Source organism: Microplitis mediator, chromosome 6, assembly GCF_029852145.1.
Source record: "Microplitis mediator isolate UGA2020A chromosome 6, iyMicMedi2.1, whole genome shotgun sequence".
Classification (NCBI taxonomy): domain Eukaryota; kingdom Metazoa; phylum Arthropoda; class Insecta; order Hymenoptera; family Braconidae; genus Microplitis; species Microplitis mediator.
This window is the reverse complement of record NC_079974.1, coordinates 18961655-18976042: the sequence shown is the minus strand read 5'-3', so window position 1 is coordinate 18976042 and position 14388 is coordinate 18961655. Positions and strand designations below refer to the sequence as shown.

General features: G+C 29.4%; 1 protein-coding gene across 5 annotated transcripts in view; it reads left to right on the top strand.

Moving 5' to 3' along the window:
• The window catches only part of LOC130670317 (heterogeneous nuclear ribonucleoprotein K), a 47440-nt gene that overhangs the window by 13672 nt on the left and 19380 nt on the right, over positions 1-14388 (top strand). For 2 of the 5 annotated variants that reach the window (XM_057473671.1, XM_057473672.1), the window contains exons 3-6: positions 3657-3704; positions 11049-11158; positions 12283-12339; positions 13522-13565. In XM_057473671.1, coding sequence (XP_057329654.1) covers positions 11054-11158; positions 12283-12339; positions 13522-13565 — 206 coding nt within the window. In that variant the 5' untranslated portion in view covers positions 3657-3704; positions 11049-11053. Of the gene's footprint in view, positions 1-586; positions 764-2212; positions 2319-2692; positions 2958-3656; positions 3705-11048; positions 11159-12282; positions 12340-13521; positions 13566-14388 lie in introns of those variants that run through there. The other 3 variants (XM_057473675.1, XM_057473673.1, XM_057473674.1) reach the window with 3 other exon arrangements.

The following is a 14388-nucleotide window of genomic DNA, read 5'->3' as shown; positions in this document are numbered from 1 at the left end:
AAAGTATATTAAATTGAATCTATAAATTAATGAAACAAGTTTATAAGTACATTGTAGCTATCAAATCGATTTAATCTTTCATCCTTTAATATCCTTGTCTATTGGTAAAGTATAGACCGTAACATCCAAGTGAATCTCCTGAAAATTTCGTTTACTCAAGGGATCTCTGTATCCTCAGTAAAATTTGGTTATATATAACCCCGAAACCCCTAGAGTAAGAAAAGAAATTTTCTCAATCTTTATTCTCTCTTTTTTTTTTGCCAGAACTTCTTTAATTTTTTTTTTAAAATCTTACGATTGGAGTAAGCAAGTGAGTAAGAGAGAGAGAGAGAGAGAGCGATTGAGTAAGTGCATGTGCATGAAAGAGTACAGTAGACTGTGGAAGTAAAGTAAGAAAAAATAAAATAAAGGAAAAATAAAAAAAAACTGACAAGACGAGTGAGCATTTTACAACGAGGTCGGGAAATATCGGGTAAAGAAGTGACGCGCACGCGCTTTTATATAACAATAAGGGGTGAATTCCACGAAGTGGTTCAGTATCCACCCGACCATCAGCTGATCAATATACCCGCCGGCACGACACGCGCGCGTCACATATTGTCACGCATTACCGATTGTGTTGAGATTAAAGTCGTGTTCACTTTATTATTTCTCTTTGCGTTATTATTTTTTTTTGTTGGTCTGTCAAACAATTGTAGAAACAGGAGTTTTTTTTTTAATTATAATCTATAAATTCATCTGTCTCGTCGGTGCAACATTTCAGGTATGTTACAAATTTCATTGAAAACGCTCTATTTTAAATAAATTCCTGTTGTTTTAACCATAGACTTCAAAAAATTTGGGGAGTGAACGCGGATTAAATCTGGAGCAGATGATTTTTTATTTATTTAATCCCCTCGAAGTGAAATTTACTCCCAAGGGAAGTTTATTTTAATATTTAAACTCCGAATGGAGTAAAATAAAATCCAGATCACTTCGAATTTACTCCGTATGCGGAGGAAATTTTTAAAAAACCCAGAGCTCCGAATTCGGAAAATAAAATTCGTAATCACTCCGAATTGACTCCCGATTTTTTAGTGTAATGATACGTATGATAGTGACACATAGTAATTAAATGGAAAAAAAGTACATTAATATTTTAGTAATTTAGTTGATGTCAAAAAAAATAATTCGTCATGTCAGCAAATTAGAGATGAGATCCCTCAGGTAGACTGATACTTGGTCGTACCATTGTCACCGCACTGCGGTAATCCGACCACGAGGTTTTATCGCAGCGAATATTCTCACTCGTTTTTAAATTTTTTTTATTTTTTACCATTAACCGAGAATCCTATGTAAAAATGTGTTAAACATTAAATCTTTATTCATCACTCTCGGTGTGATTCACAGCTATTTATTTTTCTTTTTATTACTTTTTCTTATTTTTTACGAGTCTTTTTAATTTTTATCTTCTAAATAATTTTTTTTATTTATTTATCCTTTTTTTCTGGGAGTGGTCAAAGTTGTTGAGTTAAAAAATTATTTCTAGAACAAATTATGTAATTCCTTTTTATATTTAGTTTTTTTAAAAATATATATTTGAATATTTAAATAAAATAAATTAACATTTGTTACAATTGAATAATTTTAAGCCGAGTGCTTTGACGTCTCTTATTTTTTTTCTTTTTGTTTAAATATTTAAAATATATAAATTAATTAGTGACGAGTGAATACTTTTAAATAAAGAAATATGGTGCGAAACATTAATTTCGTGCTGATAAACTCAATACCCACTGAAATTTGAAGTATAAATATATCAGAAAATATAATAAAAATGATAAAAAAAAAAAGATTTGTATGATAGTATAACGCGAAATAAGCACGCACTCGGTTTGTTCCCAGTTCACAAACATACGTGCTTACGCTTGAACTCTTTTATTGCCCCCTCTGTTTCTCAGTCTTGGTTGTTCCCCTCATCTCCGTACATATTTCTCTACCATTACATACTACAACTACACTCCTTCCATGTCGCTTACATTACATTGCATTAGTTTCAGCTCTATCCATAGCATGTTGTGCTGAAGCTCGTCGCGTCGATCTCGCGGGGCCGCGATACAACGCGAGTTATGTTAGAGCTCGGCGGAGGGAGCGCGGAATAAACAGAGACCGCGTCGGATAAGAAGGAGGAAAGTTTAGCTGAGTTGAGTTGACTTGAGTTGAGTTGAGGAAGAGAAGAGAGTGCCTCGAGCTGGATGAAGGCAACCCAAGTAAAGTGACTTTACTCTGTCTTGCCGCTCGACTCGAGTCAAGTTCAGTTCTTCTTAAACTTTTCACGCTCCGTGTGTATTTACAGTTTTATCGATAGTAATACTAACTTAATTATAATTACATTCCGTAATCTCATTGTGTAATTTCATCTACTTAATGTATTATACCGTAAACTCTTTTTTTTATTCCATCAGCATTTCTACGCTGCGTTTTTTACAAATGTATTTTTAGTTTAAATTTACGGCGCGTTTCTTCATTTAATTTAAAATTTTAAAGATTATACTCGTGTCGTCGACTGCACGAACTATATGTTCAGGAAGTTTTACAGGAAATATAGTAAATTGTGTATGTAGATACTCCCACGACGAATGATGACGATATTCTTGCTCTTGAGTTTATGTACAAGTTTCATTTGAGTTCCATTCGGATGCGCAGTGACCTACCGCACAAACATTACACGTGTATATGATCTCTTTTCTCAGTGTGCGCATCGCGATACTTACATGTGATGTGTGTTGTTTTTAAAAATAAATAACCAAATCGTTATCTAGTTTTTTTAAATTTTTTAACGTGGGTATTACGAACCTGTAGGTGTATAATTTATTACACCGTCTAAATTCATAGGGTAAACACCTGGTCACAGTTTGTTGCTTCTTTAAATTCCGAATCATCTTGATGTAACAGTACAACTTTACGACGCGTAAACGAAAGTAATGCTCAATAATATTCTGTGTAGTGTACAGTTTTACAGTTTTTACACGCACTCTCTCCCTCTCTCTCTCTCTCTCTCTTTTTTTATTTTAACGAATAATTTTTTATACAAAAAGAAAATATTTTTATTACACGACTTTTAGTGTTGCGTCAAGCTGGTTTTTGATGACTCGTGTGAACTTATACGACCTCGTGACCTCACTTGTCTAGTAGACTCCAAGTGACTCCTTTTGCCAATTCAATAGTGAAAATTATATTCGTGCGCTTGTGTATAATGTCATTTGATATATCTCTGAATAATAATAATAATAATAATCTTGTAGTATTAATGTTAGACCATTAAAATATAGTAGTGAGAAAATCGTATGGAATTTAATTAAAATAACAAGAATTTAAATATTATTTAATACAATATATAATAATTCAACTTTATTGTTATTAGTTAACATTTTTATTTATTATTACTATTAAAAAAGACAATTAAATAATTATTATGACACTGAAACCGGTCTTGAAAAACGTGTTTCTCTAGAACGGCTTTACATTAGTAAACATCTGGATTTTTAAATATTTTTTTTACTCATTTACTTAAATTTAAATTTAATTTTTTATTGTACTCACAATTTCATGTCAATGCAATTTATAATTTAATTACTGAATAATTAAAATAATTGTAAACTTAATTTTTTTTTTTACAGGGTGTGCAGTCCATCCCGGAGGTTAGAGAAACGCGAGCACCATTACTGGTAAGTAAAAGCCCCCTTGTTGAAAACACTCCAAATAAGAATAATGTACTTGTCGGGAATGTGTGAGTTTTCTCTTCCGACAAATTTCCTCCGACTGTATTTACTCGTTTGTTGTATCATGAGAGTAGAGTAGACGTAAAAACGAGGCAGAAGAGATGGAGAGTTGTCTACACTTTTTTTTTTATAAATTATTTTCACTTTGGTATAAATTCATATATATAAATATGTCAGAAAAGATTATTTTCACAAATCATGAAATTTAACATCTATGTTATTTCCTCAATAAATATTGAGAGTTTAATGTCTCATAAATATTTATATTATGCTTGGAAAAAAATGATAAGAATGTATATTTAATAGATAAATTTATTTTTAGTTATTATTCAAAAACATTTTTATCATTCGTTTAATTAAGTGAAGACTTATAATTTATTTATCGTACGGTTTAATATTTTTGTCATTTAGTAACTTTCGTGTCTTTAATTTTGCAATAAAAATTATTTATCAATGTTTAAAAATAATGAATTTAAAAAAATATAAGAGGGAATTTATTATTTCATAAATCAAATTTTGGTGAAATAAATTAAATTGTGAAATATTTAAAAAACTAAATTAATATTATAATTTATATCATGTCAATAGTAATTTATAATTAAAAAAAAAAGTGTCGATTTAAAAGTGGAACTCAATAAAACATAAGTTTAATTATTAGACATTTAAGTAAAATAATCAGGCCCATTGATTCTTTGTCTATTAATAAAATGAAACTAGCAAAGCTGGGCGGATATTGCAAATATTCTAAGAATGAAATCCAAATAGAAGCTACGACCGGTGTATTATTGCCAAGTTTAAAATACAGAGTAACTGAGAAAATTTCAATGAATGAATTTACTTTAACGACTCGCGTGTAAACTCTGTGCCAAATAAATTTAACATTTATTTTATTATTATTCCCATGTTGCTTGAAAGATTTACTTAATCTTACACTTAAATGCGCCCGAATTTAATCTCACGCAGTCGCTGATTAAAATATTTACATTCAGAATTCCGATAAAAATTATTTAAAATATCAAAACTTTGACTATTTATCAATCCACCTTTTATTTTTTATCTTCCTCAACTTAATAATAATGTAATTTACCTTTATGATCATCTCAAAACATCGAGATACCTTCACTCGGCCATTCACTTCTCGAGGGATAATAAATCTCCATTTTGCTTACAGCAATCTAGCCAATTTTTTATTTTACTTTATTCATTTATTTACTCCAAGGTATCTTGACTTAATTGCATCAATCTTCAAGCTTCAAATGCTAATAGTTCTCAACTATTTATACCGTAATATTAAAACTTTTGACGTAGAAAATAAAAATGAAACGTTTGAAATTCTCAATTATTCTTGATAATTTTATATATTTATATTAGTTATTTTTATCTGGATTTAATTTTATTATTTGATCAATAATCGACTGGTATGTACACCTGTTCAATCATCGGACATCGAAGCAACTTGTCGGATATTCATAGAACTGGTTTTATCCAGGCTTTTCGAGTCTGTTATCGATTCTATTTAAAGAACAGAACCCACTAGTTCTGGCATTAAACTAAGCGTAAATATTATATAATCTACTTCCCTTTTTTATTCATAAGTACTCAAGATGAATTATTTAAAAAATTTTTTTAGACATTCGTTTTATTCAATTGCTAAATTAATAAATACAAATAACTGACAATTCAATACCTGACAGGAACATAAAACATTTAATTTATTTTTTTTATTTTTATTTTTATTGGCTCGAAGGAAATTCTGTTTTTAAAAAACAAATAAATTCGCGTTAAAAAATCTGGTCATTTTTCATAGCAAACGTGACGTATTAAATTTCTTGTTTCTTAAAGTACTTTTTATTTATATAATTTTTATTCTCACTTGACGGAAACATTTTTCCTAGTTATACTACATAACATGCGGACAGAGTTAGAGTAGTGGAGGAAAATAAGAGAAGATAGTTTACAGGTTTGCGTGACTCAAAAGGGTACTGTATACATTATATTCGCGGTAACTTGATAACGATGTTTACCCATTGCTTTTATAAATAAATTGTTAAATAAATATTGCTCAGTACATAAATGAATTCCTCGTATCTAAATATTTTTTAGTCATTTTTTTTCATCGTTCAAATATAAATAAATTCATTTATATTAAACTTTTAATTATATACTGGAAAAAATTCGGAGTAATTACGGATTTTAATTCATTCCGTCACCCGAGTTTCATAAAAAATCACTTCGCATGTGGAGTAAATAGAAACTTTGTTTTTTCAAGGGAGTGATCTGGATTTCATTTAAATCCGCATTTACTCCGACCCGGAATTTTAAAATTAAATTAAACCCCGGAGTAAATTTCACCCCGAGGGAATCAAATAAATAAACATCCACTGCAGATTTACTCCACTATTTTTTTACAGTGTACTCATATATTCAAATTAATATATTTACATTTTTCATTTCAAAATTTCAAATTAAAAATTCCCATAAATATTTATCAGAATTTTTTTTAAAACTAAATTTAAATTCATCTTTAACACACGAAATTTACTTAATTATTTGCATAACACTTGACCTTTTAAAGAAAATATTTAGTATTAATTTTAAACATTACATATTTTATCAAAATTCCATATTTATCTTATTTCATTTTTACAAATCGTTGAAATATGAACGCAATAAATTTAAAAAAAACAAATACGAAAAAGTTGATTCAGCAGTTACTTAACAAAAACAGTATTGACAAAAATTATAAAAAATTAAATATCGATTGATTAATAATTGCACTATAGGTATGCATTGCATGTGCCGCCACATACCCTGTCTTTTTTCCTGTAGTCATGGCGGACTTGATGGCGCCTCACGCTTTTTCCCCGAGACTTGTTGGCAACCCCTTTCCTCTTTTCATTCTCTCGTACTATTTTCGCCTTTTCTTCTCTTTCTATTGCTCTGCATTTACCCATTATCATTATCGTTATTATTATTATTATTTTTTTCTGTTTTTAACTCATTGGCTGTCGCAATTCGTTGTCCAAGCTCACCCCCAATCTCCCTTAATACACTCATCGTAGACACGCCACCTTCATATCACGCACGATAACAATTGCGCATGCATTAAAAAAATATTTTATTTTTCATGTTTAATTACTTTGTCACAACCTAAAATTACATTTAATTACATATTTTTGTGCGCCGAGCTGATAACAAAAAAAATTAAAATCATTTCTCTTTACGCGGTATTTTTCTTAAAATTCCAGTAAAAGGAAAAAAATTATATTTTTTATTTACTCCTTGTGTGGAATCATGACCTTTAGAGCGGTCAATTAAAACTAATTGCTGTACCCACATGCGTATTTAATTTTTTTTTTTACTCATTGCCATAATGTCGTTGACATTCTTAATGAGCTGACCTAGTTTATTTTATTTAATATAAATAAAAAAAAAAATTACTTATTTGTTAAGCTAAAAAAAAGATAACTAATTATATTTCATTTAAAAAATTTATCCTCATTTAAATAAAAGAGTCAATTAATAATTTTTTTAATTGCAAATGAATGCTTCATAATTAATAATAATGAATCATGTAAAATTTATGAGCCAGTCAGTATTAAATATTGAAAAATAAAATGAATAAGAGAAATGTGCATGATAACATACTTGCAATGCAGACAGTAGTTTATTCAGTACAGCAAAAAAAAAAATAACTAAATAATAAAAGACCACGTGACTGAGTGATGACGAGACTCCTGGATAATTTAGTCTTTAAGCAAATCCAGTTCACGATTCTCTGATGCTCGATAATGCCATACAATACCACACTAGTAAATACTTGATTCTATACACCGAAACAATTATTTATACAGTAGATGATGACGCGTACAGAATGCAATTGTCCTCGTGCATAAACATATCCATACATTGTCTTCTCATTTGTACATAAATTTACCGTCTATCGTTGGTTGGGTTCTATTGGGTTGCGATCTACTGTACACTGAACTACTATAGCTGACTAGATTTCCCGATACAAAATTGCGTATGCTACTCGTGCTGTTCTGATTTCTATGCTAAACACGAATTGATACTCTATTCTACCAACTATACTATATATCCAAGTACATGCATCAATTTCCGTTTTATATACTCCATTATCTTCATTCGTTATCCGGTGTTAAATATTTTTAAATTATACATTTAACAGTTCATTAAGCCGTTTCACGCATTTTAATTATCTATATACATTATTTTAATTTAATGATCGTTAATTTATTTATTTTCTCATACATTACACGGGTAAAATTAATGTTTTTAATAAAAAAAAATATTTAATGATAATTATAAAAAATTAATTGACATTAGACATTAAATTTTTTAAAAATTAAGTATAAATTTTATACTGTACAAAATTCGGAGTTACTTCGGAGTGATTAAGAATTTTTTTCCATCCGAATTCTCTTGGCCACTTCCGGGGTAAAAAAAAATCATTTCTCATACGGAGTCAATTCGGAGTTTGTTTATCAGTGGAGTGATCTGGATTTTTTCTAAATTCGCATTCACTTCGAGGGGATTAAATAAATAAACTGTCACCGACCTCACATTCACTCCGGATTTCATCGACGTTTACTCCCCAAATTTTTTAAAGTATACCGTCCAAAATTTGGAGTGATTAAGAATTTTATTTCAATCTGAATTCAATCCGTCACTTGGAGTTCTGGGGTTGAAAAAAAAATTCACTTTGCAAAGAAAATAAATAAGGAGTTTTTTTTCAGCGGAGTAATTTTGGAGTGATCTGGAATTTATTTTGAGTTTCAATATTAAAATAAACTTCTTTTAGTAGTGAATCAAATCAATCAACAATCACTTGTATTTTTTAACAGCATATGTAGTTTATTTTAAAAATTATCGCGCCTGTACTGAGCAATGATTTATTTCTGCCAGTGCGCAAATTATATTTAAATTAACATCCATGCTCAGAAAATTATTCACGGTATTTTTCAATGCAAACATAAAACGCATTACGATTATATATATATTTCATGAATGCATTCAGATAAATTTAAAATTGACGGATAGATTTCAATTAAAGTTAATTTTCTCACGAGTAAATTAATCAATTATTTAGTTTTATGTTTTTAAAATGATATGTTTGCTAATATTTCCTTAGGAAATCGTGAGAACTGATAGCTTTTCCGGTGAACGTTGAAATAGTCATAAATATAAAATAGCGTATTAATTCTTTTATATATGATAATTCCCTGCATTAAATTTTATTTATATTTTTATTATTGAATTCATGGATGTAAAAATAAAAAAAAATCCTCGCAAATTTTTTTTTACATTAAAAAAATACTTAAAATATCGAATGACACGAATTCCGTAGGAAATAGTAGTTTTTCATGATCCATTGAGAAATTGGTCTGGAAAAGAACGTTGAATAGCGTCTTTCTGCGCTCGTAAAAGACCACTCGGTTGTAAGTAGTGAGAAAGGAAGAAGTAAGAATGTACTGCGATAAGACGAGTGAAAAAAATATAAAAAAAATAGTAAAGTAAAGTATAAAAAAATAAAATGAAATATCCTAAATGATTGCAAGGTACTTTTTAAACTTTCGAAGACTCAACGTTTCGTATTCTTGTTCATACCGATGCGAAGCAGAAAAGTATAGAGTAGAGAGATTACTCGAGTTAAGGTATATCTTATTGCAATAAATCGCACAGTGACTTGTATAATAGACGAGAAGGCGCGCGCTCGTTACGCGATCAATGCTTCCGTTTATTCAAATACCCACTTGTCTTTCTCGTCTTCTTCTTCTGGCTCTTCTTCACCTCCTAGCCTCGGTACTCTCAAGCATCACACAGATTAAGTATGCAATTACCCTCATTAACGGAGTGTATACTCTTCTCTTATATCGACAGCCATTCATGGTGTTTCATCTCTTAATTATTACTTCGGGACACTCAACAAAAATCACTCTGTCAATATAACTTTATAATTATGCGCTTACACTCAAAAATCGGGAGTGAATGCGGATTTTATTTCAATCCGAATTCACTCCGTCATTCAAAGCTTCGGAGTTTAAAAAAAAATCACTTCGCATAAGGAGTGAAAAGGGATTTTTTTATGGGTGGAGTAATTTCGGAGTAACGCGGGTTTTATTTAAATCCGCATTCACTCTGGTCTGGAGTTTTAATACTTAAATAAATTTATATTTAATAGAAACATCTGTTAATTAGAAACATAATTGTTTAAATAAATAATTCATTAAGATATTAATAATTAAACTTAAAATATTATGTTTTTAATTTATAAAATGTTTTAGTAACTCACTAAATTATAATTTCATATATATGATACATAGTGAAAATATTAAATTATTATGTACCTGACGATCGGAACGTTTTTCACGCAACGAAAATAAAATTTGTGTAATTTGACTGCTAAAAGATGACTTTAGGGATAATTGGGGGTAACTGCAATTTTCGGCTGACTTGAGCGAAACATTTCAGAAGTCTAGATCCAGTAAATTTTTTACTTTTCATTTTGTTTTATTATTTTCGTTCCGCAAAAAACGTTCCGATTTTCAGATACATAAAATTATTGAATAGCTATAGGGACATAGTTTTTATGGGAATATTTTATATTTCGGTACAATATGAAATGTTATATGAGTGTGAATGTACCAGACATTAGACAAATTTGAAATTATAAATAAATAGAGTAAATAATTAAAAAAAAAATATTTGTAAAAAATGCACTCATTAATTTTTTAATTTTTTAAACGCGCATTTTTTAAAAATTTAATTTTATGAATTATTTAACCTATTTATTAATAATTTTAAATTTGTCTGATGTCTGGTACATTCACGCTCATAATGTTATCTCGTGGTATGATTGATATAAATCATATGACAGTTTGTGACTCAGTGGATATATTTGTTCAAATTTTATTATCAGCTGCTTATAATTTTTAAAAATCATTTCACGTGAATATATGGAAAGAGAGTTCGTAATTATTTCCATACTCAATGTCTCAATATCAGACCTAAGTTCACTATATATTAGTAATTTTTTTTATAATTTTTTCCGAAACTCCCCTTTGGAGTGAAATTCACTCCCAGGGAATTAAATAAATAAAAAATCATTGACTCCGCAAATTTTTTTAAACAGACTTAAATTATTTTTATCAGTATTCAAAAAATTAAATTTTTTTTCGCAAAATCTATTAATTTAAAAATTATCAAGTAAAAAATACATAATGCTAATTGTCAAGTTATTAATTGTGATATAATAATTAATTGTTACAGACATAATGAAGAGGGAGGCAGACACGATGGGCGGTCAAGGGGGTCCGATGACCCCTCACAAGCGATACCGTCAAGGAGATGACGAGTTACGACTCCTTATTCCAAGCAAGGTGCGTCATTTGAAGTTAATCATCCAACAAAAAAAATCACGAGCTGTAACTTAGAATGATTTGCTCTGGTTCACTCAGCGTTCTCGATGCTCAAGGTTGATCGTAGATCACCCGAGAGCCTGACGTGAGATCGTGTAAAGTGACACGTCACTTTTATATATCCACCTAGTGCAGTATATTTACACATAAATACATAGAATCACAATAACGCAGATCTACCTGCAGAGTACTCGTAGGACGTATCAAAAGAAGGAGGAAAATAGTTAATTTAAATGAGCCGATGAATATTTCTTGCAACAACACTTTTGTAACCTCGTAGATATTGAGTTATATTAGCAATAGCTTTAGGCACCAGCTAAACAGGGACACGACATTCCAATGCACATGTAATTTACATGTATATATATACAAACATATATACACTTATATCAGCATATCTTTAGTGTGATGAGAGTCTACTGACTTTTGCTATTGATGCTTTTATTTAATAGATACCTATTTGTATACATAACAGATAATGTCTGCATGCTTGATACGATCAATGAAGATCACTTGGATTTAAATCGTGAGAGAAATTTTAGCCCTTCACTTGCTACAGAGACCTTTCGAACCACCTCTACAATATAAATGCTATCTCTGATATATATATTGTTTAGGAAGATGAGGAGTGGCTTGTTTTGATGCAAGAACCATCCGATGAAACAAGCGATAGTACAATGCCTCGTTTGTTTCGTAATGCTGCTAATCGAGTCATCAATTAAATTTTTATATAACGGCTATTGTTTAAATTTTTATAATTTTTTTTATGAAAAATTGTACGGGGCTCAAATAAAGAGTCGGCATTAGGTTTGTTAAGGAATAAGTTATTGTAAATTATCGAGGTATTGTATTTTGTATTAATAGTTTAATAGTTGTTGTGAGTAGAAGAGTTGTGGGATAAAGAGTTATGTGAGTCGGATGTCTCCACAGCAAATTGCGTGTTCAATGAGCCACCAAGCTCTTCTTCCTCCTTCTTTGGGTCATTGTGTTGTTGATACAACAAAAAACAGCCATCCGGTTTTTTTTTTTTTTTTTTTTTTTTAAACAAAATTGTTTGAGTAATTGTGATTTTTTTTTACCCGTAGGTTGCTGGCTCTATAATTGGAAAGGGCGGACAGAATATCACGAAACTCCGTAGTCAGGTGAGTTTTTCACGCTTTTAAAATTTATTTTAGTAATTAAGGATATAAATATATATATTTTTTTTTTAATTCAAAACTTCTAGTCTTTGGAATTTTTATAATGAATATTAAAGATTTTAAATTTATTTTTTAAAATTTATTTATATTTTTAATTCAAAGTCGAGCTCCAATTAATTTTTTTATTGAAATTTTGATAACTTGAATTAATGATGAATTAAAATTATTTGTAATCAGAGTTTACTAGTAAATATTTATAGAATAATTTGAAAAAAAAGTAAATTAGAATGGATAGAGCCTTGAAAAATAAGTAATATTTATAATTAAATATTGAAAGCTCATTTTTTTTTTCTTTTTATATTTATATTACAAAAAAAAAAAAAAGTTACTTGCTCGTGTGTCAACTAGGCTACACAAATAATAGAGAATAACTCCGTTATTACTCGGTGTATACCCTATAGCCGATGTTGTTATTTATATTTAAAAATAAAATAAAAAATATATAATTATATACAGCACAGTAGAATCATAATAGCAGTCAAGCAAAAAATATTGATATCCATGTATATCATAAATATATACAAAAGCTGTATAGGAGAAAATGGGGTATAAGATAATTTAAAAAAGCAATCGCCTCGATATTTTATTTCTTTAATAAAAAATTTAATTATTCTAAATACAATTATAATTTTCTATCATATGAAATATTAAATAATTTTTTCAACGTTAATTTTAAAAAATGAAATAAAAATACGAGGCGATACGTATATATGGTGGTCGTCGTCGTCGCCGTCGTTGTCATCATCGTCGTCGCGACGTCGTGGCCCTAGAGAATAAGGGTATTTTAAATATTGTAGAGAAAAATAATAAATAAAAAAAAAATATATATTTATAAATGTAAATATAAATATCGAGACTCGTCTCGATATTAAAATATATTTAAAAAAAAAAAAAAAACATATGAGGTCTAACTTGGTTGATGGTTTGTGCCCTGGCCCCGCCCCGACCCCGGCGTTGCCCCTTTGGTGTTGCCCCGGCGTTATCCTGTGCGTCGTTGCCCTGCCGGTTGCCCTGCCCGGAACGACGGACCCCGACGCGCGATCGGCAATTGTGTGGACCACCAACCCCACCAACAATCGACAACAATCAACCACCAATGAACCACCAACTACCATGGCCCAACAGTACAAAGCCTCAATCATTGTACCCGATTGCCCCGGACCCGAACGGTAATGCCAAACACCAACTACTTAATGTCTTAATTCTCTCTTCTTTGTCTCTAATTAATATACGATACCATACAATATCAGGGTTTTCTAACTCATTCATTCATCCTACTTATTTTTAATCATCTATTTTTTATTATCATTTCTTTACTTGTCAATAACAATTCTGTCCATTTCTTTTGGTTTTTTTATTTGTACTTAATCTATTATTTAAATTATCTTTCATGCTCGTTAATGTCTTTCATCATCTCCATTATTTGTTTTATTAACATCCCTATCATAGCTTTTAATAACAACATAAGTAATACTTGTAATATTAATATTAATATTAATAATAGTAATAATAATAATTATAATTATATAAACTTATGACAGACGGATTTTGAATGCTCTCTGAGATGTTTATTGAGTTTATGATTTATAAAGTTTCAAGTCATTTATTTTTATTTAATTACGCCCGGATTTCCTGGTTATCGTAAACTAAAGTCGTAAATATTTTTTTTTTATTTTATTTTTTATTCAATTCATCCGTTGGATTTTAATTAATTGAAGTGATTTTTTTTTTAATATCTTTTTTTCTATTTATTCAATTGCCTTTGAATTTTTTCATTAAAACTGTTTGCTATTCATAAATATTATTTCATAATTCCTGCATTCTTTTTCACTGTCTCTATCGCTATGATCTGTTAAATATTTTTTTTTGTTTATTACTCTGCTTTATTATTTATTTATTAATTTTTTTATTTTTTTTACATCTTAATTCCCCGTTTCAAGATTAAATAATACCAGTAATCAAGTCATCTCACCATTATTAATTTAATTATTT